The 26,027-nt window shown below is 54.2% G+C and overlaps 1 protein-coding gene across 2 annotated transcripts; it reads right to left on the reverse strand.

The window, feature by feature from the left end:
* Positions 1-477: 477 nt before the first annotated feature.
* On the reverse strand, positions 478-25,682 carry MINAR1 (membrane integral NOTCH2 associated receptor 1). Of its 2 annotated transcripts, none has more exons than XM_032836923.1 (4): positions 25,563-25,682; positions 5,981-8,316; positions 4,405-4,659; positions 478-675 (listed from the first exon to the last, which is right to left on the reverse strand). In XM_032836923.1, exons 2-4 carry the CDS (start codon positions 8,267-8,269, stop codon positions 478-480), a joined length of 2,742 nt encoding a protein of 913 aa, XP_032692814.1. In that variant the 5' UTR covers positions 8,270-8,316; positions 25,563-25,682. The 2 variants fall into 2 exon arrangements, with proteins under 2 accessions (XP_032692814.1, XP_032692813.1); XM_032836922.1 differs by lacking the exon at positions 25,563-25,682 and adding an exon at positions 11,359-11,378.
* Between the last annotated feature and the right edge of the window lie 345 nt (positions 25,683-26,027).

A 26,027-nucleotide genomic window follows, 5' to 3' on the forward strand; every position in this document is an offset into this window, starting at 1 on the left:
ACGACACCCGTGACTTCACCTGCCGTGGACTGAACGCGATGGAAAACAGAATTCGTCTTTCTTCCTTCTCGTCTCACTATCTCCCGTAGCTTCCCACGTGAGCAGGTATTAAATATCTTCGTGTAACACACCCCCGCCGTGGAGCTTCATCAAGAGGGAAAGACTCAACTATAATCTGTTTTGTTTTGGTTTGCTCTTTGCTTGGAATTCAGTTTGTGTCTACGGTAGTGCAGAGCCTTTCTTCGGTAGGAAAAGACATTGCACCGCTCCCAAAAGCATCCACGTGTCACCAAGTCAAAGCCAACGGGAGGGCGGATTTCTCCGGAGAACGCACCCGCCCCAGACCCTGCTCGCCCTGGCGGAGAGCCTCCGCGACGGTCCCCACTCCGGCAAGCCGTGGCCGTGCCGGCCACGAGACCTCCCGCTGCTGGGGGTGCCGCTGGATGTCACGGCTGTTCGCCGCCCGCGGCACCGCACTCAGGACTTCATGGTACAGATGGGCACGACGATGACGAGGACGACGGTGCAGGCGGCGGCCGCGATCAGGGCGGCGATCTTGCAGACCTTGGCCCGTCTGAACTCGGCCTCCTTGCGCTTGAGCAGGGAGTCGTAGCCCGGCGTGTAAATGTCCTCCATCCAGTACTCCAGGTTGTTTGGGTTCAAAGATTCTTGCGTCTGGAAGTGAAGAGAAGCCGTTAGAGACACCGCGAACACCGGTTCCCGAAGGCCCCGTGCGGTCCGCCGCTGGCTGTCCGGGCTGACCGTGACGTCCGCCGCCGCGGGGCCGGGCTGAGGCAGGCTGCTGAGGCCCCAGGCCCTTGGCACAACGGCCGGCGCCCGCCCCACCCTTGCTGCCTGTGTGCCGACGGTCCCGACACGGGGAAACTACGGGTCTCCTCTGCAACAGCCAGCAAACAGGGCTGCGGCCACGGGCAGGCTGTCCCCGCGGCCGGAGGAGCAGTGACCGCCCCTGACCAGGGGTCTCCCCAGCGGCCCCCCGGGAGCAGGGCCCTTTGCGGCACGGCTGCCCTCTCGCTGATTCCGTTGCCAGCTCCTCCCTGAAGCCTCCACTGAAAACTCAAAGTGCCTCCCGATAAGCAGCTCAAACCAAATAGAAACCCGTTCGGTGTCAAACATTTGTCGGAGCCGGTCAGGCCCATGCACGGGGTCAGGGTCTACAGACGTGCGCAGGTCAACCCCGGGCCTGGGGCTGCGTCCCCACGGGCAGAAGCCGCGTGGAACCTGTCTCCTGGCTCCCCGAGATGGGGGCACCGTCCACAGGAAAAACACCAGAAGGAGCCTGTCCTGCCGAGGGCCCCCCTCCCGGGGACGGGTGCGACCCAGTCACAAAAGGCAGTGCTCTCGTTCGACAGCAAGTATTCGATGACACAGTGTCACATAAAAGCAAACACGTTAAAATTCCAAGGGAGGTCCCCTCGTTCTCTGAAATGCAAACAAATATCCGTTTTGAAGATGGTCTCGGCGTGTTTCATACTCAAAACACGGGCACATGAGCGTCTGTCTCACGCACACAAGATCACAAAACAAACCCCTCCAAACCTCTCTGACCCTGAGTCGGACCGTGGCATTGGGAGAGTGCTGGTGATTCGAACCCGTTTCACTCATTGTCACCTGACCTTGCAGAGGAGCCCTGTTCTTTCCTGCCGTGCTCTTTGCCCCAGGAGCCTGGCTCCCGGGACCACCCAGGGGGGCCCGGTCAGGGGACAAGGGCCTCTTGGTCCCTATCAGGCACCAGCTCCCGAGCCATGGGTCTCGGTGGGTTGCAGAACAGCTCCCTTCCCTCGGCCTCCGATCCCAGGGTGACAACGTCCTGTCACTGGTGCCGGTTCCCCAGAGGCTGCCCGGCCTCTGCTCCTGCTCTCCGCACCTGCGGACCACCCCCCCGCAGGCGGGCCAGCCGGGCAGACAGCTGTGGCTCCATGTCCAGCCCCCACCACCTGCCCGTGGACAGCACCCAGGCTGAGAACAGTCCCTACACTTTTCAGTGGTTGACAAAAGTCCAAAGAGGACTATTTCACACTATATGAACATTATATGAAATTCAGATCTCTCAGTCCACAATAACGCTTCGTGGAATCCCAGCCATGCCCGGCCGTTCACAGGGGGTGGGGAGCCACTTTCAGGGGGCAGGGGCGGAGTCCAGCAGCTGTGAAAGACACCAGAGTCCTCAAGGCCCAGACTGGTCACCAGCTTCCTTTGCAACCCTGTTCTAGTGCATTCCGTGCAACACTGCATCATGGCAAGGACAGGGCTGAGGGGTCCTTAGAACTCCCCAGACTCCCTTCCCCACTAAGAACATCCACAGGCTCCTGTCCCCCGCGGGGTAGGAAGCAGCACTAGCCACTCCAATGTCCATCCTGAGCAAGAGGACCCTCTCCTTGAGCTCAGGGTGCTCTGTCTCAAGAGCCCCCCTACAGCGTCTTCCACCAGGGTCCCCGGGACGGCAGCCTCCCCGAGCTGCCCACTCCCTTTGTTTGGACACACGCCTGTCTGCACGCTTCAGCCCAAGCTCCCTCCCCACCAAGCTCTGCCCTCCGTGGGCCCTTGGGCTGTGTGGCTACGGCCACCAACCCCCTCAGCCATCACACAGACAGCAGATGGGACAGACGGATCCAGGGTGGGCGCATCTGGCTGGGAGACTGGTCCGCAGCGGCGGGAGGCTACCCTCGAGGGCTGGTGCACCTGTTCCTGCCGTGCACCTTGAGGACGAGCGATGGCCACGTGGGCCGCACCAGTCCCCCTCCTTCCCGAGCTTGCCAAGGAGGGAAGCCATGAACACACCCCACTTCCAGTGTCTCCTTCCCTCCGGCTCAAACACAAGGATATCATCTTCTTTTCTCGTACGTACATTTGATGGGCTGGGGGACAGCCTGTGAAATAAACTATTTTTCACGAGTTTTTCCAGCAAACGGAAACTCTAGTGACAACAGATGGAACGTTGACACTGAGGTTTCCAGGGACGCAGGCGAGGGACCTTGTTGTCACCAGACTCCGGCAGGGAAAACCAGGAAAACCCAGCCCACACCCTTTCTCTGCCCTCCAGTGGGCCTTACCGACAGGGATTCTCATGTGCCCACCTGGGGACCCCGCGAAGACCGTCCCCACGCTAACGCTGCTCTCACATGACCCGAGCTTCAGGAGCGTCCCCTAACTGCTGTCCCTTAGGGCCCAGTATGAACAAATGTCACTGCATGGCAGTCACGACAGGGGCCTGAGGCTCCCGGACACCCCTACCAATAGGAAAGGCCACGAGGGAGAAAGGTCCCTGGCCACTGGTGGGGCTGAGCTTCTCAATCTCCTCATCGGGGAGCTGGAGGTGATCACAGTCGTCCCTGTGCCTTGAGCTCACGTGAAAAGCCCCTGTGAGGGGGACTGACGGTTCTCAGCATCACGGACTGGCCCCGAAATCCCTTTCACTGCCCACTTAATGGCGGTGCTTTAAGTAACTTCTTTCCAAAATTCCTCACCATGACTCTGCAAGGGAGACAGTGCCGTGTGCCCACCGGACAGCTGAGGGGGCGGACGCTCAAGCAGAGGCATGAATGTCCTGGGTCTCACAGCAAAGGAGCCCTGGACCGGAGCCCCACACTGCCGCGGACCCGTGGAGTCCGTTCTGGCCACACCGCGCCCCCCCGCCCCTCTGCCTCGGGCCCAGGCCAGCCCCTCTTGGCGTCTCTCGCACTGCCCCTCAGTGACATGGTCATCCTGGGACCCAGAGGTCCAACCCCACCACCCACAGAGCTAATACGCAGGTGGGGACACACACCTCCAGGTCCCGCAGTAACGCGGACACAGGCAGATGCGGTGCCAGAAGGAGCAGGTGGAGCTGCCCACCCACGTGTGAGGGGCCCAGGCCCCAGCCCCGCGTGTGGGGACCAGAACACATGCCCGCCAGCCACAGCGGCCTTCACAGAGCTCGCGGGGCGCTCCTTACCTGGGGACGGCTCCGTATGGAAACAGAGTCCATAGCTCGGCTCCCACAAACGTGCTTATCCCACGAGCTACGTGTGGAAGGAGAGATCAGCGTGCATCTCACTAAACAGTTCAGCTCAGGTCTTGTGTGCAAGACGAGAAGCTTCACTGGGTGCAAAGCCTTAAACGTGCGGTTAGCAAACAGCGTGGCCCAAGCGAGGGCATCAGTCACGTTGTTTACAAACGCAGACGCTGCATCACGCTCCCCTCGTTACCATCTCCGCTCCGCGGCCCGGTAAAGCTCCGAATTCCGTGGCAGAGGCCCGGGGAGCTGAAGGGTGCTGGGGCGGGCTGGCCCTGGCCATCCCGGGTGCTTCCTGCGCCGGCTGGGGCGGAGCCGGGCTCCTCCCCCGCCGCCCCTCCCCCGCCCGCACCCCGGGGGGTGGGGGGGCCGGGCAGCGCGAGGCTCACCTGCAGGTCCAGGGCAGTCAGCTTGCCCTTGTCGCCCGCATTCCTCGTGTATTCCTCGATGGTCCAGGAGGGCTGGCCCCGCTTCACCTCGGCCAGCTGGGTCAGCCGCATGTCCGTGTACAGGGGGCTGCTCTTCAGGTGGGCTTTGAGGGAGGCCGGGTGGGGACTCGGGCTGAACACCTGTGCCACCAGGAAGCTGTCTTTGGGCTGCTTGGGTGGTCGGTGCTGGGGGGGGATGTCGTACTGTCTGTCCGCCTGTGGGGGGGTTACAGAGAGGTCCAGACAGACGGCACGGGGGCTGCAGGGATTCCCACCCGCTGGACCTCCCTGGGCCCCGAGGCCTGCCACCGGCGGAACCGCTTCCCACGCAGACGCCGCTCCCCGGGAGCAGCCGCGATGCGGAGGGCCCTGGCCCAAGGCCCACACTCGACCAAACCCTCACACCCTCACTACCCCCGACCACGTGCAGCCGCACTCCTGGTGCAGAAAAAAGGAGAACGGGATGGTGAGGGGAGGTGGGGAAGGGAGGGCGTGCAGGTGCCGGAGGGGACAGGCGGCGCGAGCGCGTGGAGAGCCGCCCTCTGAGCGCGTGAGCGCGTGTGCGCCCCTGCACGGGACCGAGCCGGCGAGCCTCCGCCAGCCCCTCTCCAGCCCCGCCAGCCGTCCACAGCTGCGGAAGGACAGAGCAGCCACCAGCACAGACATCGATGATTCTCTGGGATCAGAAAAAAACACCACTGCTTTTATCCACTCTTTTCCCCCGACTTCGGACACTGAAAACCCGCCGAGAGCGTCTTCTAAGCTTCTCCTTCTTGGCACCATGGGAGGGTCCCAGCCTCCCACCTGGCTGTGTGTTGGCAGCCCACGCCGCCGCCACTTCCTCTCAGACCCCGGCCCTCGGGCGTGTCTCCGACCTTCAGAATCAGGGGAGGGGTCTGAGAAGGCAGCGCATGGTCACTGGAGCCTGGGCGGGGGTGGGGAATGACGGGGGCCACCGACACCAGTCACCCCACTGCAGGGGACGCGAGCACCTGCACGTGAGCTCCCTCTGGCCCAAGCAGAGGAAAGTGCCGAATGGGGAGCTGCTGTCCTCTGGGACCAGCGCCGGGAACAATTTCCTTATTTGTCTGGCTTTTCCTATTCACCCTCTACCGATCTTACCATGGAAAGACTCGAACTTTCCAAGAGGAGCACCGTGAATCCACGAGGCCCAGGGAAGGGACACGGGACCCCACACGCCGGGAAGGCAACCCCGTTCCTTCTGCCTGCACCCTGCTATCCCAGAAGGAACAGGACGTCACCCTGGGCAACGCCCGCCTCTGCACCACGCCCCCCATCACGAGGACTTGGCCTCCGCCACCCATCCCGCATCCAAACCCCACTTTCAGCAGCCCACGCTCCTCAAGCCGGCGGGATAGACAACCCGCCCGAGCCTTCCTCCCAGTTCTAACGCAGAAAGCCCGCAAATCTGGAAAGAGCCAGCGCATGGAGGGAAGCCTTCCTTCCTGACCCGCGCTCGGCGCACAGGGACTTCGACGGCGCGAGGGCCCGGCATTGTGGGCGCGGGTGAGATTACCTCTTTGGCCTTGCGGTGCCAGTCCTTACTCTCCCCGGGGCCTCTGTCCTTGCCGTCCTCCTCCCCGAGGCCCCCGCGGCTGGCGTGGGTGATGGTGCGCCAGTCTCTGGGCGAGTTGGAGGTGCTGGCGATTTTGGATTCCGTAGCGCTGTTCTCCTCCGTCAGGGATCTGGAGGACGGCCGGGTGAAGAGGTTCTTCTTTAAGGCCTTGACGCGAAGGCTCTCGCTGTTGCTGCCGCTGGCGTCTGAGCAGTACCAGTCGGCCGCGTTCTCCAGCTTGGGTCCCCGGGGGCCGCTGGGCATGCGGAACATGCGCGGAGAGGCACTGTCGTCTGACGGAGCCTCGCTTGTCAAGGAATTCAGGTCGATCTGCACGCTTACCTTCTCGGGCTGTTGCATTTTCTGATCCAGCTTGTTTAGCTTGCCCAGGACCTGGGAGATTTCCTCGCGGACCCCCGACAGCGACTCGAGCTTCCGCTCAATCTCACCAATGCGGAGCACCAGTCTGCACACGCTGGTTTTCAGCTCCTCTTCCGAGGGGTGGCTGTTGTCAGGCCGGTTGCCCTTTTCTCCTTTGCTGCCGGGAGGCCCGTTGGCGGTTTTGGTTAGGTTGTGCTCGGGGGAACTGTCGCCGTCGGACTTGTGAAGCTGAGACAGGGACCCCGTGCTGTTGTAGCAGGAAGACGGCATCACGCCCGTGGAGCCGCTGATGCTCATGTCATCCAGAAACCGAAAGATGTCGCTGATGTCATCGCTGACGATTTCCGAGTCGTCGTCAGACTGCTTGGTGGCATGCCTGTCGCAGTACTTGGTCTGCCCCGAGGCGCACAGGTCTTTGCACTTCTTGGCCTCCAGCACATGCTGCTCCGTCTGGGTGCCCACGCTGCTGGTGTCCGAGCTGAGCTGCCCGCTGGTACAGCCGATGCTCTTGTCTTTGAACTTCTTGACCGGCTCGTGCTTCTCCAGCTCAACCGGGGACGAGAGCTCTTTAGACCTGAGCGCGTTTGGTTTCGCCACATAGCCAACGGGCAGGATGGGCTGTTGGTCCTTCAGCACCAGGTAAGTGGGGCGCCTGTCCGGGGTGGGGAAACCGGGGCTCTGGCTGCTGGGATTAGGGTAGCGCAGCTTCTCCTCAGAGGGGTTTCTGTTAAAAAAGGACCGTTCAAAGTCAGGGACTTCCTCAGTGTTCAGGCTCCAGCTTTTGGCCGGCCAGGGGATCTGCTTGCCCTGCCTCCCGGCACAGCGCCTGGTGTCCTGCGTCCCCATCACCGGCGTGGGTCCAAAGTACGTGGAGGCTTGAAGGTCATCCAAGCTCTCGTGCTTTGCGCGCCTCTTGTCGGGCACGGGGGAGTACACGGCATTCAGGTACTGGCTGCTGTAGGGCACCTCGAAGCTGTGGTTGAAGAAGGCAGTCTTGTGGGGCTCCTTCCGGCCCTGGGGCTCCCTGTGCTCGGCCTCCGCCTTGTTAGTGGGGCCAACCAACGTGGGGGACACGGTCATCAGATTATGGAAATCCTCTTTAAAGATGTTCCTCTTCTGGACACAAGATTGCACCACGAACGGCTCCTCGCTGGAAACGAAGGTCTCCTTGATGCCCTGGCTGATGGGCAGGGATTCCTGGTCTGAAATGGACTCATTCTCGATGTTCATGGGGAAGTAGGTTCTCTGCATCTCGCAGGGCTGGGGGCTGGCCACGGAGTAGGGGGGGGTGAGGGCCTGCAGCCGGTCCAGGGAGGCCGCCCGGCCCTTCAGCTCTCTGCTTACGCCCAGCAGGAAGTTGGGCTCAGAGGCGGGCACGAACTGCGGGCAGTCCTTGCGGTCGGCCTTCCGGCCCTGGGAGGACTGCCGGGCTGGGTAGCCCCGGTGGAAGGGCCTCTCGCTCAGCTCACAGCTGATCGGCTCGCAGACCTCCGTGTCCGAGCGGCACGACTCAAAGGACGCTTCCTTCTTGCGCACCTTCTGCCGGACGGCCGGCAGCTTCTCCTTGGCGGTGCCCCCGTTCATTTGGATCAGGTTGAATATGGTCACGATGTCCGCAGCCACCATGATCTTCTTGGACAGCTGGTTGTTCACGGTACATTTCATCTTGTCTTTGAAGAGCGTGGCCGGGAAGTTGGGGTCGAGGCAAGCCGTGTAGAAGAGCACGCTTCTCAGCTTGGCGAGCTGGGACAGGTCAAAGCGGGCGCACAGGGACTTGCACAGATCCTGGTAGGAAACGGTGTTTTGCTTGCTGTCCAGCTCCTCTAAGATCTTCATCAGGAAGAGGGAGGTGTCCTGGTTGGCCTCCATGACTTCGGACGTCACAGGCTCCTGCCGTCACAGTCTTCCAGTCTGTTCTACAGGGACAACATCAAAAAGCAGAGGGAGGTCACAAACACAGTGGGGTTGGGAGCCAAGCTTGTTACGAACCACACAGAGACATGCAAGGAGAACCCTCTTAATTGAAAAATGTATTATCAGCTTTGAAAATATTTAGAACACACAACTTTATAATTCCCTTCCCGGGAATCGATGACAATGATTTATGGATAAAGATGTTTGCTGTGATAGCGTTTATAATAGTGAAAAAAATAAACCATCTTGACTACTCCAATAAGCGAGGGACGCGCGAACGAAACTATCGTACAGGATGACTTTCCACAGGCATTACAACGATAGCCACGCACGTCCTTACGATGGAATGTGACCCATCCATAAAAAGGAACTCATTGGGACATCTGGGCGGCTCAGTCCATGAAGCAAATGACTCCTGGTTTCTGCTCAGGTCATGGTCTGAGGGTCATGAAATCGAGTCCCATGTCGGGCTCTGTGCTCAGCGGGGAGCCTGCTTGGGGGTTCTCTCCCTCTGCCCTGCCCCACCCCTGCTCTCTCTCTGTCTCTCTTTCAAATAAATGAATCTTAAAAAGAAAAAAAAAAGGCACAAACTAGTGTACAAACAAGGATGTGGACGGTGCCCACAGTCGAGACGCTCAAGCTGAAGAAGCCAGAGTCGCCGGCTGTGTCCCGTAGGACTCAACTCTGATCACATTCTAGAAAACACACCCACGGCCTCGGGGCTGGCTGTGAGTGGTGCAGGGGGCTTCCCCGACTGACTCAGGAAACCACGCGCTTACACGTGTGAGTTTTCTTGCACGTCAATTACACCTTCCTTGAAAGATGACATATTGAGGACTTTTGGGGACACGCACCAAAAAACCATGCTGCAATACTGAGAGGGAAAAAAAAGGAAAATAAATGTTTTAATCCAGAAGCTCTTAATTACAGGAAGTTATATATTCTTAGAGATGAAAATTAAAGAAAACAATGTACACTGAAATATTGCCAGTGGTTATGTTTGGGTGATAAATATGGATTTTTTCCTGAAGAGGAATCTTTGTTCTTCAGTATTTTATGATGCAAATTTTCAAATGTACAGCAAAGTTGAAAGAATTTTATAGCAAATACCCATATACTTGCTATCTGGGTTGCACCACTAACATTTTACAATTTTCGGTCCCTCTCAGACCTATCTATCCACCCTTCATCGAGCCTTCTTGCTTTTTCTAATGCACTTTGAAGTAGAGCGCGGACATCTGAACATTCCCTCACGCGCATCGTTAACCCGAGGTCGATCACCGCTCACGGTTTTCCTTTGGGGATCAGATCCTCATGCACGAACCCTGAGTGTGCGTTTGCTGAAGCTTTGATGAATGTGCCTGCTCGTGCAGTAACCCTAACCACCAGAAGACCCGGAGCGTTCCCAGCCCCCCCCCCCACCCACCCTGTTCTCATGCGGCCTCAGTACCATCACGTGCTCCTTGAGACTTCCCGCCCTTTCTAAAATTCCGACATGTGCTACTTGTCATCTGCACACAGTAATAACAATAATAAGCCTTACTTGGAAATGGAGGGAAAGCTAGGTTAACCCATCCTGATGGAAAAGTTAAACACACCAAACCCAGAGTTCCGCGAAACATCACAAGAGCAGTAGAGCGCATTGATACACGCGGACCAGGTCTAGAGATTTCCCAGCGAACGTGGAAGCCCATGGCACCACCCACCCTCACCCCGGGCACACCCACTTGGAAAGGCCCTCGGATGGGCTGACCTGCTGATTCTGAGGTCGGCTCAGCCCGTTTCCCCAGGGAATGGTGTCTTTTCTCCGGGTTAGAGTTCGGTGGCTCCTGGCAATGGGTTCTCCGTCCCTCCTGAGGGAGCCTCCCCAGAGGCTCCTGGCTCAGGCTCGAGCTCCCCCACACGTGTCTGCAAGGACATGTAGGGCCCACGGTTTGGATTTTCCCATGCAGAAGAGACAACAGCTCCGAGGGGTCCTGTTCCTGCCCAGGCCCGCCCGGCCACTGAGCCCGCCCTGTGGAAGCATCAGTGAGAGGTGGGGACAGCCTGTCGCACTGGGACGTCAAGTAAATGAGGGGACACAGGGATCCCAGTGGCGGCGAATGAACACATGGGGGGAAGGGGAGCCGGGCACACGGTACTGGGCTGTTTGCTGCTGGATTCTTCCAACAAGCACTTCTGCGGTTGCCCTGACCCACAGGAAGCACGCATGGGGGACACAGGGCGGCTACAGTGAGCCCCATGCCGCAGCGAGCCGACCCCTGAGGCTCCCGGGACCGCCCGACGCTGCCCCCCTGGGAGAGCCTCGCCACATCCTATACGACTTCCCTGGCTGAAAACCTCCATCCCAGCCCCAAAGCGGCATTGGGAAAGGCGAGGCCCTGTGTGTCCTGGGGAGAATGGGATCTGGTTCACCTGACTCCACTTTTATTGACAGTGAGATCTGGGGGCTTATGAATGGCCAGGGAGGGACAGAGCAGGCGTTCCAGGCAGAGGGCGGGAGGCTCGAAGGGGTGGTGGGGCAGAGTCCGCTTGGCGAGACGGAGAGAGGGAGGAGGACCTGCGCAAGCAGACATCCGGAGCGGTGGGAGCTGGGCTGCCGGGCGGCATCTGGACTTGATTCTGGCGCTGGTGGGAGCCGAGAACACCAGGCGTGCAGCTTGGGGTGAGCTCTCAGCCACGGGATGCACAGACAGACCCACACCATCTGCCCCTTGAACGCCTCCCGATCTGCACAGCCTGCTCTAGGCTCTCCCAACTCCCATCCAAGGCGGCCTCCAGTCTGTGGCTCTGGGAAGCGCAGGCCCCAGACGCCTGATGTTTTCCCCACCCCCTCACGCGTCCCCCTCTGGCCATGACTGATGTTGCTGTCTGGTCCTTGCGGCTGGAGTGAAGGTTCACCCCCTCAGAGCCTCACGCATTTGTCAGAGCTCGCAGTGCTGACCTCTGACTCCAACCGACCAAAACAGAGCAGAAGAGCGGGGGTGCGCTGGGGGCTCGCGGGGTTGCCGCGGGAAGCTCTGGGCAGACTCAGCTGTCCTCACCTGCCTTACAGACTCCGTCTCCCTTCTGCCAACAGCCCTCAGATCTGGTGGGAATGAATGACACAAACCTTCAGTCGGATCAGCGAAACTGTTATGAAGGGTTCTCATTCAGGCTTTCCCACGGGCTGTCATATCCTGATTGTTCAGAAGCCAAAATGACGGCAGTGATGAAATGTGGCCGCGGCAGTCCCGGCTCACACGTTGCCGCACAGCTCCTCTGCAGCCCCCGGGTGGCTCCCGCCCGAGTGCTGGCCCGCTTGTGGTTTGGATGTTGTCTGCTTCCAGGACGGCGTTTGCTGCCGTGATTCAGTGTGGATTGAGGGAAACTGGAAAAGGGAGGCAGCAAGTGAGCATCCTGAGATGTGTGGTCCGGAAAGTCTGCATCTCCTTGTGTCGCCTACAACAAAACGTCCAGCTGAATGGAGACCCCTTTCCCTCTCGCAGACAGCTCTCCTCCACACAGTCTGCTGAAGACGGCGACGAAAGCTGGGAGGAGCTGCCCTTCTGTTTGCCCAGACGTGTTCCCCACCCCAAGCTCAACCGTAGTGCAAAGCCCTTGCCTAAGAAACCAGGACATTATGAAGCAATTTCCAGGTCTGGTGAGAAGGCAAGCTTAGAAAATGTGAGAAACCTTCCATTATGAACACCTACAAATGCTGGATAAAATACATTTTTTTTTAAACATGTGGAGCTAAGTTTGAGAGAGAGCCAGGTGAATGTCCAGGTGCCAGTAACAGAGAAAGGATTGAAAATCATGGGGTGAGCAGGAGCCTTGGTAATGTGGCTGCTGTGGGGAAGGTGGGGCAGGTGGTTCCCACTGAGTTAGGAGACAAGAGGCTTCCACCAGATGGCGAGTGGGAACATGGATGTCTGCCTGGAGCTGGGACCCCTGAAGGACTGTTCTCTAACTCTGTGTGAAAATACGAAATATAGAAAAAAATCTGTTCATGAGCTCAGGAAACAAGGAAGCTTGTTGGCCTCTGAGTTAAATAGAGGAAAAGATTACTCCTTGAATTGTAAAGCAGGGCAAAGCCTTAAATGCTTTGGGGCCAAAATTTATGTTGCCACAGGGTTCAAGAACTCTCGAGCTGAGAAATTAATATAGTATCAGTTCCATGCTGGCGATACCCCCGGATGCAAGCAAGGCAAATGCGGAACTGCTCTGGACAATCCACGGCGCCCTGTGGAGGTAAGAAGCCACATGCACTGACTCTGAGTAATAGTTCAAAAAATCACAATGCACAAGAGAAAATATTCGACAGGGAGTGAGAGTCATCAGATACAAAATAATCAGGACCATTAGGACTTTAAGAACATCACAAAATGGAACAGCAATCTTAAAAAATCTGTAAATATATTTTAAACTAGAAAAGATATTTTAAAATCTTTGGAAATCCAAATGAAAGAGGACGTTGTGAAAAAAGAACACAGAGACCTGGAAAAGAACCAAACAATACCCCTAGAAATATAAAAATAGTCACTGAAATAAAAATCAAAATATCACAAATCACAAATCAAATAACATATAGCATAAGCAATGAGAAAAACAATGAACTGGAAGACAAATCTAAGAAAATCTATCAGCATGCAGCATAGAGAAATACAAAGATTTTAAAAATACGAAATCAGGGTTAAAAGACATAGAGCACAGGAGAACTCTTAACAAATGCCTAACAAGAATTCCAGGAGAGATAAGAGAGGATGGTGTAAAATCAATGATCAAAATAACAATGTCTAGAAATGTTCACAAATTGGAAACATGAGTTCTCAAATTCAAATAAAAACTGCAAATAAGACCTATAAAAATAAATGTACCCTTAAAGAGCAAAGCACACCATATTGAAACTGAAGAGTACCAGAAGCAGAGAGAAAGCCCAAAAGTGGGTGAGGCAGTCGGGAGAGGGAATGAATTACCGAGAAAAGAATAAAACAAAAAACGGGTGTTTCAGGAATAATAAAAAAAAAAAAAAAAAAAGGAGAGGGGATGGGGCAACTGGATGACACAGTCAGTTAAGTGTCCAACTCTTGGTTTCAGCTAAGGTCATGATCTCAGGGTCAATGAGATCAAGGCCCCTATCCAGCTCTGTGCTTAGAACAGAGTTTACTTGGGATTCTCTCTCCTTTTCCCTCTACCATTCCCACTCATGTTCTTGCTTTCCCTCTCTCTGAAATAAATAAATCTTTAAAAAAAAAAAAACTAAAGGGGACAATTCTGTTTTATAAAGATGAGATTGTAATTTGGAGCATTTTTTAGATAAACTGACGTCTATGTATAAAATCCACATTTTGTGTATATTCTATGAAAAGATGTCCAGAATTCTTGGTCCTTTTAGAGTTAAAAAAAAAAGAAAAGAAAAACTAAAAGACATGGACACAAAATTCTTAAAGTGTTAAGGAAAAATGACTTACAGTTCATAATTCTATCACCTGAAAAAAACCGAATTATTCATAAATTAAAGTTAAAACTGAAGACACATTCCTTACTGTAGAAACTACAAAAGAAGCTCCTTTGGGGAAAAAAAGCAAATTTAGAAAAAAGAAATTAGTAAACATATAGTTAATTCTAAACATGTATCGATTGTGTAATACCATATTAATGACTGTTTTTTTAGCTACAATGGATGGGAGATGGTAATCAAGGTTAAAACTTCTTGAGCATTACCAGGTATTCTCAGGAGTAGGAAAAGGATGTTTAATAAATTTAGATGTTAACTCAAAAAATGTATATTAGAAAACAGTTTATGGATAACCACCAATAGAACAGGAAGAAATTATAGAACTTAATGTAGAACTTCTAAACTAGTGTAGAGAAAACAGAATAAATAAAATCTCAATCAATTAATAGAAAATCAGGAATAAGAGAAATAAAGAAGAAATGAAAAACTAAGATAAGCAAAAATGACAAGATGACAGAAATATTTCCAAATACATCAAATCACAATAAATGTAAATGGGCTACAGTTAACAGTTCAAAAGACTGTGACTCTCATATTGGATTAAAAAAATATATTGCAGCCAAATGCCACCTATGAGAAATATACCTAAACCTGTTGTCACAGAAAGGTTGAAAGTATAAAGATAAAATAAGGCATACCAGTCAAAACCAAATAAGAATACAGCTGGCATTTGTTATAGGCAGAATGGTACACTAGTTAAAGACCATAGACTCTGGAGCCAAATTGCCCAAATTTAAATCCAAGCTCTTCCACTTACTGGCTGGGTGACTTGAGCACTATGAGTCTCTGCACCTCAGTTTCCTCAGCTGAAAATGGGGATGATACTAGTACCAATATCACATGACTGAATTATATGCACGAGTACCTGGCAAAGAGTAAGAAATTTGGCAATACAGATAAAGCTCAAGATTGGCAAATCCTATTGCCCTCCAAATCTACCTCCAGTTATAAAGCAAGATAAACATTCACATGGGTTTACAAGGTGGCAAAACTGCTTATTTTTTTAAAAGATTTTATTTATTTATTTGACAGAGATCACAAGTAGGCAGAGAGGGTGGGGAAGCAGGCTCCCCACGGAGCAGAGAGCCCGATGCGGGGCTCAATCCCAGAACCCTGGGATCATGACCTGAGCTGAAGGCAGAGGCTTTAACCCACTGAACCACCCAGGTGCCCCGGCAAAACTGCTTATTAAAAACATTTTTTAATAGTAAAGAAGTACAGTGGGAAAGAGATAAATATGGGTTTATCATATCACCAATATTATACAGCAGCTAATGTGAATGAATTTATTTACAATAAATTTAAGGATAAACTTAAAAAATACAAAGATGCATGGAAAGGAAAGTTGCAAATGGATGTATTCTATCATTGATGTAACTTGAAAAAAATATATACATTGTTTTGGAATGTTTATATAAAAAGGATAGTATGAAAACATATATGGAAATGAAACATGCCAGGTTTGGGATGACGGTTTCCTTTGGAGAAAGAGAGGGGAGAAAGGACGATGTGGTGTAAGACCTAAAACGAAGGCCCGACATTCTGTGCTGCCTTGACATCTGGTCAAACCAGGAGGGCCTCACGGCCTCCACACTCTGCTTCTGCAGAGAAGACCCACTAGCCAAACAGCTCTCCTTATCAAGGGGATCAGGCACAGCTCCTACCTGTTCCTGAGTAGTAGGTGTTGGTAACTTGCCAGCCATGGAATTATTCAAACAAGCCAATCACAACATCCCACAGGATCCAGGGGTCCCTTCACCCTCTTGTCCCATAATGCCAATGGAGCCAAGTTCAAACCCCGTGTGTCCCATGTCCTCCTCCTCTGGGCTATGAATACATGATATACAAACTACCGTCAATTTCATCTGTCCAACATCAGGTGTCCAGTGCATGGCCATCCCCATAACCCTAGGGAGGGAGTCCTCCCTCTAGCGGGGTGAGGAGCAAGTGAGGGAAACACAAGGAGCAGCAGGTAGAACATGAAATTTCACATACTCTTCCTTTAAAAAAAAAAAAAGCAGGGAAGCAAAAATGATCAAATGTGAACTCCCAAGTTGGGTAATGTTCAGTCCTTTTATTTGACAGACAGAGAGAGAGAGAGAGAGCACAGCAGGGGGAGCGTCAGGCAGAGGAAAAGGGAGAAGCAGGCTCCCCGCTGAGCAGGGAGCCAGATGTGGGGCTTGATCCCAGGACTTTGGGATCATAACCTGAGCTGAAGGCAGACTCTCAACTGACTGAGCCACCCAGGCGCCCCTTTTAGTCACTTTTTAAAAGATGTACTAACTAAAAGGTAAAGTACATTTTAAAAACTGGAAAAACAAGTTTCCACTTAGCCCTGTCAAAACGGAGGCAAAAGAAAAGAACACGAATTTAAGTAGGCTCCACACCTAGTATAGCGCCCAGTGTGGGTCCTGAATTCAAGACCCTGAGATCAAGACCTGAGCTGAGATCAAGAGTCAGAGACTCAACCGACTGAGCCTCCCAGGAACCCCCCCCCAAAAGAAAATTCTTATAAATGAGGCTGTCAAGGTGAGTGACTAAGAAAATCGAGAAGACAGTGTTTTGCTTGTTGTTCATGCTTCATTGTCTTTGCATTTCTGCAGTGACAGGTCCTGTGTGCTGGAGGGAACCCTGTCAAGTTGTTTGCTTTGAGATACTTAGTGAAGTGTTCTGGTCAAATGTCAATCTATTTGGATAGCCAAATATTAAAACTTGCTACAAAGCTCCTGCATTTACAATGTGATGGCTAACTCACTGGAGACTGAAAGACAAGCAGCGGACTGGAATGTAGGTAAGGACGGCACATATGATGAAGGTAGCCTTTCGAGTCAATGAGAAAACAACGGTTTATTCTGCAGAACGTAAATGCATCAATAGTTAAATATTATGGGAATGATTGGTTAACTAATTGGTGAAAAATTAAGTTAGCACTCAGTCCTTGCCATACCAAAAGGAAATTACCAATGAAATAAAAAGAAGGAAATTTGAGTCAGGATTTAGATAATGCGAGGTTGTGTAAGCATCGTACATACAAGATTCCAGAAATTGCAGAAATTGAAATCATGGATAAGGGGTGCCTGGGTAGCTCAGTAGGTTAAGCCTCTGCCTTCAGCTCAGGTCATGGTCTCAGGGTCCTGGGATCGAGCCCCACATCGGGCTCTCTGCTCAGCGGGGAGCCTGCTTCCTCCTCTCTCTGCCTGCCTCTCTGCCTGCTTGTGCTCTCTCTCTCTGTCAAATAAATAAATAAAATCTTTAAAAAAAAGAAGAAGAAGAAGAAATCATGGAGAAAAAGACTGATCAGCTGGGGTAAATGGAAATTATTTTCTTACGACACCAATAAGGGTCACAAAAATTGGGGGAAAAAACTGGATTGCAGAACCTTTTAGCATCTTACTGAAATCTCTGAATACTAATAGGAAAGAAGGAAGAGCCCCCAAAATAGTGAATTTACAAAAAAAGAAAGGCAAAGAAAATAGTGCACATCATAATCAGTAAAGCAAACTAAAACAGCAATTTGACTAACTTATAATTCATAAATCTAAAGAAAGTATCTAAAATGATATTTTCTTTATGAGGTGCAGAAGCGGTATAAGGCATGGGCTTTTTGCTTGCTGGATTGGTAATGGTTAAGAAGGCTAGTACTGCTATCAAGGGAGGGGGTCAACAGTGGAAAAGAAGGCACCCCCATGTATCTATCATTGGAGAGGTACACACTTGTGTGACTGTTAGAGGAAGTAATCAGCAGTAAAATTTAAAATAAAACTTAACACCTAAAATGAAAATATACCTAATTTTATTTTATTTTTTTAAGATTTTATTTATTTATTTGACAGACAGAGATCACAAGTAGGCAGAGAGGCAGGCAGAGAGAGAGGGGAAACAAGCTCCCCGCTGAGCAGAGAGCCCCATGCAGGGCTCGATCCCAGGACCCTGGGATCATGACCTGAGCCGAAGGCAGCGGCTTTAACCCACTGAGCCACCCAGGCACCCCTATACCTAATTTTAAATTTAAAAATCGATACTCCTAAGTACATCTCCAAAGGAAATCATTGGATAAGTATAAAAAGAAAAAAAAGTGCTACAAATATTTTCTCTTCAATGTTGCTTATAAGAAGAAACTTTCACCAATAAACTTTGTATCCAACTGGTCATGTAAGATTACAGCACATCAGTATGCTGAAATACCATGCAGCCATGAATAAATCATGTTGCAAATATTTATTATTGACGCATTTAATGTTAATGGCATATTTGTAAGCTAAAAAGCACGCTACTAAATGACATATTGTAATGCGATATAAAATTGTCTATATATAATATCTTCTACATACCAAAACTAGTAATAATCGTCCCTGGGTGTTTTTTTCCTCCTTGTTTCAGGTCTGTATTACTTAAATGTTCTGAATATCTCATTTTCTAATGAAAAATAAAGAGGAAAAGATATACAGGCAGATCCCAGAAATGTAAATTGGGGAGTAAATTATCACCTCTGCTCTTTGGCTTTCTCGTCTAGAAAAGGAAGGTATCACTTCCTCCTCCTGGGATCATTAAGACGCTCAAATGAGACATTCATTTTTTTCATTCAAAAGATACTCATTTTGTAACTGGCACATGCCAGGCACTAGTTTAACAGGTAGAAATACAGCAGGATATAGAGCAGATTAAAACAAAACAAGAATACCCTAGTAAGCTTATATCCTAGGTGGGGAGATAGATAATAAGCAAAATAAATGTAAAATGTGTAGTATTGTAGAGGTAGAAAGCATTATGGAGGGAAAGAGAGGAGGACAGACAGGGCAGATGGGTGTTGCAATTTTAAAAAGATGGTCAGGGAAGTCCTCAGGGAAAAGACTGCATTTGAATGAAGTCCCCAGATATGTATGAAACAAATCATGTGCCTACTTTCTTTCCATGAGGTGGAAAGGTGGAGGAAACAGCCTGTGCAAAGGCCCTGAGGCAGAAGCACGAGTGGCATGTTTGGCTGGCCATGGAGGCACTTTATAAAATATAGTGTGCAAAGAAATATGTATTACCGTATTATCTCTGATACAATATTTTGCTCCAAAATAACTATTTTCTTTATCAAAATGTCTCCAAAAGATAGCTTCCTAATGCTCAGGCATCATTCATGTCTCATTTTAGGGCAAAATATTAATAATGAGTAGGAAGTCCCTTATCTTCCCCTCTCTTCTCCTGAAATCATCCCCAAACCAGCCTCCTCCCTTTGACCATCCAGGGAGAGGTGAGGCCCTGGACCAGATGACTTCTGTGTTTTGTTTTAATTTGAGTTAACTATTTGTTTCCAGCCCAGCAATAAGTCTAAACGCACATCCCAGATCCCGTGTGTGGCCTCCTGACAGCCGGGTCGAGCTCTGCAGTTCCCGAGCCTGAGTGCTTTGGCAATGATGTTGAACTTTTATTGCTGTTTCCCAAACCAGGCTCCATGGGTTCAGCCATTTCAAGAGGGCAGAACTCTAGGATTTGAGAAACGCCGACCAAGGTGACAATCGGTGCAGACCCCTTCAGAAGTCAGATCAAGCTCTGCCTCCGGGTCAGCCTCCCTGCACTTCCGTGGCAGACAAAGACCATCTCGGACGTCGTCCTGTATCAGCGTCCCCTGCAGCTGCGACATCACCACAAGCACAGAGGCTCGACGCCGCCCCGATCTGCCATCGAGAGAGGAGACAAGTCCCCAGCGGGCCACACGGGGCTGAAACCCAGGTATTGGCGGGGCAGCATTCCTCCCTGGCGCTCTAGTGACGGATCCCTTTCCTTGCCCTCTTCCTGGTTCCTGCACGCGGCTTTGCTCGACCCTTGGCCCCTTCCTCCATCTCCAAAGCCACCAGTTACGAGGCTCCCAGCCCGGCTCCAGTGACTATGGCTCCCTCTGCGAGTCGTCTGCCTTCTCCTCCCCATTTACAAGCTGTCGTGATAACCCCCGGACACCCAGATAGCCGGGATGACCCCCTTCCCGGGGTCCTCAACTTCCTCACATCTGCAAAGCCCCCTCTGCCTTGTGACATAATGTGGTCAGGGGGGCTGGGAGGCTGGCCCGTGGGCAGCTTTGGGAGTTCTTCCTTATGGGGCCTCCCACCGGGGCCTGGAGCAGCGGGCCTGAAACCCCGGCCACCCCAGCACGTGGAGGGAGGGAAGGCTCACCCCCTCCACTTGCTCACACGTGCAGCAGACGTCCCTGGAAGCCTGCCATCCTTCTCCAAAGGCGAATGCTTTGCTCCAGTTGATAAAATCCAACCCAAAATAGAGAGGAAACCTCTACCGACAGGCACGCATGGGGAATGAGACCACTGCTGGTGCGGGACTAAGGGCTCCCCGGGGCCGTAATCCAGAAACACATCCTAAAATCCCGGAATCATGGCCGGCCACACGGCCTCATCCCTCTCCCCATTCCTGGAGCTCACAGCACCCCTGCCCCGAGCCAGTGGGCGTGGTGGCCCCCCGGAGAGAAGGCAGCCTCTCCCCCTTCCCTAGGGACCCAGGGGCCAGGCAGACGTCAGGGCCCCGGGGAAGGGCTCCTCCGGGGATTTGCAGGTGGCTCCTCCCACCCCCCACCCCACCCCCAACACCCCCCCTCCACCGCCCCTTCCCTGTTGATGGGATGTGGCTGCAGGAAACATTCTGTGACTCGCAGTGTTGGCTCAATTCTCTGTGCCCCTCCTCATGCGGCTGGCCACGGCACCTGCAAATGTGGGGTAAACCCAGGCTTGGTTCTCAGCCCAGACACTCCAACAGGGCAAAGCCAGGAAGTCCATATTCATGAAGATCCCAGGAGGCTCTGGGATGGTGGCAGCTGCTTGGGAATTCCGGACAGGTCGCACCTCGGTGCCGCGGACCCGTGGTTCTTCTTTAAATAATTCCCGACTGGCGCATGTGCTTCTCCAGGAGCTTTTTTATCCTGGCGCGCAGAGCACAGGTCTCTCCCTCAGCCTGGACCTGACCATCTTTCCGGTGGCCGCACCATGCAGTGGACTCAGACAGAGCTTGTGGGGGGACCGAATCGCGATGCTTTCTTCCTGCGGCCGCTGGAGAGTCAGGCCTTCCGTATCCCCACAGAGAACCTTGTGAGTCACGTGCCAGGCCGGTCAGTCCCTCCCTCACCCGACAGTGCACACCGATCTACCCAGACTGTGCCGGACGCCGTGCCAGTCCCAGGGCAACACGGTGATGGGTGCTGTCCCACGCCTCCAGGGTCTCCCAACCCAGCGGGAGAAGCAGACCAGCAGAAGGGCCATAGCGATGGAGACAGAGAGGAACGGCTCACAGCCCACTGCCCACGCCCATTCTTCGTGCCGACCCGGCCCACGGCCCGCCCCACTCATCGCCCACCCCCTGTCCCCTCACTGTCCGCCCCACCCACCCCCTGCCCCTGCCCCTCACACTGAGGAATGACTTCCCACTTCCCTCAGCTCCACACACCGCCCGCGCCCGGTGTCTCCTGGTCGCTTCTCAGCGCTGCTGAGGCCCCGCAGGCTTCCATGAGGGCTGCAGCCCCTCGTCCTCGCAGGACTCGCCCCCGTCCCTACTGCCCTGCTGACCTTCTCGGCTTGTTTTCTCAGCTGTTTGCTGAAGTCTCTTCAAGTCATCAGAACCCTTGCGTGTGTAGCTTCCTGCAAAAAACCTTCTTTTCTCGAAATCCCAATGTTCACAGAGGTGCCATGGGGCCGTCCCTGCCCGTCAGCCACGGGGGGGTCATGAGGGCCCCCAGCACAGAACGGGAGCAGCAGGAGGGAAGGACGCAGCAGACAGGACACCCACAGAGGCAAAGTAGATGTGGGCGGGCTCAGCGCTGTCCCCACTGTCCCACCAGGGGAGAAGGCTGTCATGAAAGCTCTCATTGGAGGGCATGCACGAACGGACCCCAGGGCCCCAGAAAAATCACACAGTGAGCACGGCCGGCAGCGCGCGCTCTCAGGCTGGCATTCAGTGAGGCGCGTGCACACGCGTGTAGCCCAGCTGGCGGGCAGCTTCCCACCCCGGCTGAGGAAGGACACATCAGCAGGCCACAGCCACGTGTCACTGGCCATTCAGCTCATCCCACAGACCCCCTTCGCTCTAATTCCAATGTCACAAAAGAGCTTCCCTTTATTACCTGGCCTCTAGCCTCCCTGATCGGTGAACACATTAATCAGACTCACTTTCTTCCCCTGAACCATTAAACCAGCACATTACGGCTTAAGCCCTGGGCTTTTGGTCATCGTGGTCCTTCCCTAAAAGAACAACGTGGGTATGCCACCAAGTGCGCTCTCCAACCAGCTCACGGTGACCATGTCCTCAGCCCGGTGTCCACACCCCAGGGCTGTTCCCCATAAAATGCCGTCTCAGCAACCAACCATCCCCCTGATGGGTTCTGATCCAAAGGCAGCGTCAGCCCAAGGCCGTCACCTGCCAGGACAGGTCAGGTTCTGCTGCAGCGACAAACAGTCCCCAGACTCCAGTGGCTCAAAACCCCAACGGTTGAATTCTTCTCCAGGCCACGAGTCCACTGTGAGTAGGCTGGGGTCTGCGCTCCCGGTCATCTCTGATCGGGGACTCAGACTGAGGGGGCAGCCACCTCCCAGAGCTCTCCCTGTCACTGGAGTGGAGGGAAAGGGGGAAAAGGGTGAGCTACCTTCCACGCCTTAAAGGGGGCCCAACCAGGTAATTAGAGGGTTGGCACTTTTGGTCTCAGCCCCAGTGCCAGGGAGGGGACAGTGACTGGAACTTGAGTCAATGGACCACGACTTAGCCAATCATGACTCTGTAATGAAGGCTCCGTACAACCCCAAGAGCAGAGCTCCCTGGCCCTTTTTCGGAGAGCTTTCAAGTTTGAGGAACCAGGATATGAGCCCTATGGCGCCTCCAGCAGCTGCCGTCAGAAGGAACCACGTGTGTGCATGTGCAGGACCCCACCCCCGATGCTGGAACTCGAAAAAGCCTCCTTAGCAGCTCCGACTACAGGAAAGGTTTTCTTACAACGTGCCACGCGGTGTCCTAGACACCGGAGACAGCAACGGGTAAATCCAAGTCCCCCTCACGACTCACACAGCGCCGGAGCCCAGCCATCCATCAGTCACGGTTCCGTCAAAATAGCTCCTTATCTGCTCATCTGTCCAGCAAGGACCCAAAAGCAACTGCTCACCTGCTGGGCACAGGGTAGACCTGGGAAATTTAGGGCTTGCAGCAGTTAGGGGACTCACGTGCTGGGGACACGGCCAGCCAACCGGAAGGAGTAGGAGCCAGGGAAACACAACACAGGATGGAATCACCACAGTGTCTGCTTCCAACACTCGGGGAGAAGACGTGCCATGTTCTAGAGAGAAGCCTTTCGGGACCCTCCAAGTGTGTTCTGGGGAGCTGCTAGCAGTTCCAGAAGGGCACTCTGGAGTCAGGCTGGGAGGGAGCCGCCGTCGGGTGGCTTCCCGCTCTTTAATCCGTTCCGTATACGTAACAGTCATATAAGATTCAATTTTAAAAGAGAAACAGAGGGGGGATGTCCATGATCTGATCTGGTGCACTCTCCTTTCCGACACAGGAAAACAGGCGAGCAGGGGAGTGAAGGAGCTCCCCAAGGTCATTCGAGGAGTGAGAGGCGGCTGGAGTTGAGTCTGGCCCTAGCTGCCTCTGCGCGTCTCTAAACTCCGTAATGCTGTTCCTCTTCTTTCCCTTTTTTTCTCTTTCATGTCAGTGGACACTGGGTCTGCAGGTAAGCTCCCAAAACTGCGATCCAAATGTCAGTGGGAAGAGCTAATCCATGGGGCTTTAGCCACAGATTTGCGGAGGAATCTGGAAGGTTCCCCCAGCTAGCTTGAGAATGCCCATCATCCCCTGGCTGGAGTGGGGAGCAGGGCCCTCCCCTTCCCCCACGCCGCCACCCCGCAGATGCCTGCCCCGCAGGCACAAAGCCCTCATTGCAACACTGGTCTCTGCTTCACATTTGTCAAGATTTGAGACAGGGCTGATGTGGGGACCCCTGAACCCCGAGACCAGTCCTGTGTGCTGTGGATGGAGACAGGACAGACGGCCTCGGTGGAGCCTTGCCCTCGGAGGGAGTATCAGGGAGTTAATAAATCCAAAGGCTTTTAGAAGCCGCAGAGTCTCATCAGTGTTGCCTCTAGTGCCAGCCAGGGAAAGAAGACATTATGTATGTTAAACTCAGAGAGAACATACCACCAACAAAGAACGCTTTGTCTGTCCTCCAAGTATTAAGTGCTCTACAACACTTCCTCACCGAATCATCAGAAATGCAAATAAACTGTTTGATTTCGTCTTTCCCTGGCAACTGATGTGTATTTTCATAAAGTCCCTGATCTATACAAACCTCAGACACACACGGTAAAAATCAGACTATTTACCAGACAGCTAAGGCTTTCCCTCCAGGCTCCAGTAAGCAACGAAGAAACTGTAAGTTTGCTCCTGCCTCCGCCCTCCTCTGCCACACAAGAAGGAAGCCCATTAACGGGGGTCGTGCAAGTCGCTCTACAGTGCCAGGAGCCCGAGGCTCTCTTACTGTCTTCTGGCACTTCGGCGGTGCTCGGAACACTGTGGCAGGCTCGAAAGGAGCCGGGGGCCCAGAGCTCATTCCAAAAGCCATCTGTGGCCACAGCCCTTGGCTGGCTCCCACCCGCAGGGCAGGCCCAGTGGATTCCAGAAAGGGGGGGGCGTTTACTGACCCTCTCCATCCAGAGAGGGGATGGCAGTGGCTTGTTTGCGGGAGGAAGGGGAGCCTAAGGGCCCAGGAGCCGCTGCCAGGCTCACGGCAAGTCTTCACATGGTACCTAAAATCACAGCAGAGCCCTGCCCGGAAGCGCCAGGTCACAGCCCCGGGGGTGGCGGTACACACTAGGTCCCCTCCTGATGAAATCACCCCATCCACAAGGGAAATGGAAAGCTCTTTAAGACAGACCTCTGTTGTTTACAGCCGAGACTCTGGCTGTTTCCCTCGGCTTCCGTCTGCACAAACGTGTGCACAGCAGTTGAACAGCTACACTCGTCCCTGAGAGCAGTGCTGACGGAGCACCGTCACAGTCAAGCTTCCCGGATGCCATGGGAAGCTCTGGGCACCCCGGGGAGCAGACAGATGATTACTCCGGCTGGATGGGATCCCGCGGGGGACACTCGCAGTCCTCGCTTTGGCACAGATCTGGAGGAGCGTCTGCATACGCACGGATCAGACCGTATGTGAGGGCGCACCACCCGCCACCCAGGCCTGGCTCCTGTGCTTTCTGGCAGGTGAAGTTGAACCTCTCACCTCCCCGGGAGGAACGATCCCTTTCCACCTCTACGTGACTGGAAACGTCAGTGTAAGAATCGGGTGCGCGGGCTGGTCCACCTGGGGCTTGTCGGGCTTTCCGTCTTACTTTGCGCCTCTGATGTGTCGGGCTTTTTGCACACCCAGCTCACATATTTAACCCTCCAAATATCGTTTTCCAGAACAGAATTTTCAGCCGCGAAAACTTGCCCCAAACTGCACGGTCCCTTCCCGGATCCCTGACCTCACCGCCAGGTTTGGCGAAGCCCGGCAGTCCCCACCCCCACCCCCAACACCTTTCCACCAAGCCCAGGGCGCAGCGCCAAGCGCCCCGCGGCCCGCAGAGCTGGGAGCCCCGCCGAGGAAGGTGGGCGCTCCCGCCGGCCCCTTTGGCCCCCCGCGTGCGGCGGCCCCACCGCAGGCACTCGCGGACCCGCGTCGCCCGGACCCACACCCGCTCGCGTGAGCCCCCGCCCCGCGCGTCCCGGGCTCTCCGAAGTTACCTCCGAGGCCCCCGCGGGGCTTCCTCTGCTCTCCCGCGGCGCTGCGCTCGGCCTCCAACGCCGCGCCTCGGGAAGGTTCCGAGCCCCCGGCCGGGCTCCCGGGGCAGCAAGGGGTCCGCGCCCGGGGGCGGGGCGGCTGCAGCTCCCGCCACCCGGCCCGGGGGTCCGCCCTCAGCCTCGCGGCGCCCACCGGGCTGCAAGCGGGGCCGGGGCAGGCGCGCGGCGGCCGGGGCGGGCGCGCGGGCTGCACCGGGGCAGGGGGCGGCCGGCTCGGGCTCGCATGGCCCCGGGCGGCCCGGCCGCGGTCTTTTGTCTCGGCCGGCGCGCCGCGTCACGGGCTGGGGGCAGAGAGCCGCGCGGGCCGGGCAGCCGGCGGCGGAGAGCCGGGCTCGCGGCTCGCGGTCGCCCGCCCGGGGCGCGCAGCAGGCGGGGCGCACGGGCGGGGACTGCGCGCACCCCGGGGAC

The sequence above is a fragment of the Lontra canadensis genome, unplaced genomic scaffold (genome assembly GCF_010015895.1).
Source record: "Lontra canadensis isolate GAN:19392208 unplaced genomic scaffold, GSC_riverotter_1.0 scaffold94, whole genome shotgun sequence".
Taxonomy (NCBI): domain Eukaryota; kingdom Metazoa; phylum Chordata; class Mammalia; order Carnivora; family Mustelidae; genus Lontra; species Lontra canadensis.

What these genes read in the sequence shown, in the direction of transcription:
- MINAR1 (XM_032836923.1), bottom strand. Translation starts at nt 8,269, where the DNA reads ATGGAGGCCAACCAGGACACCTCCCTCTTCCTGATGAAGATCTTAGAG. An exon ending in GGCACCGCAAGGCCAAAGAG is followed by an intron (nt 4,660 to 5,980) that starts GTAATCTCACCC and finishes ACCCCCCCACAG; the next exon opens with GCGGACAGACAGTACGACAT. An exon ending in TGACTGCCCTGGACCTGCAG is followed by an intron (nt 676 to 4,404) that starts GTGAGCCTCGCG and finishes CTTCACTTCCAG; the next exon opens with ACGCAAGAATCTTTGAACCC.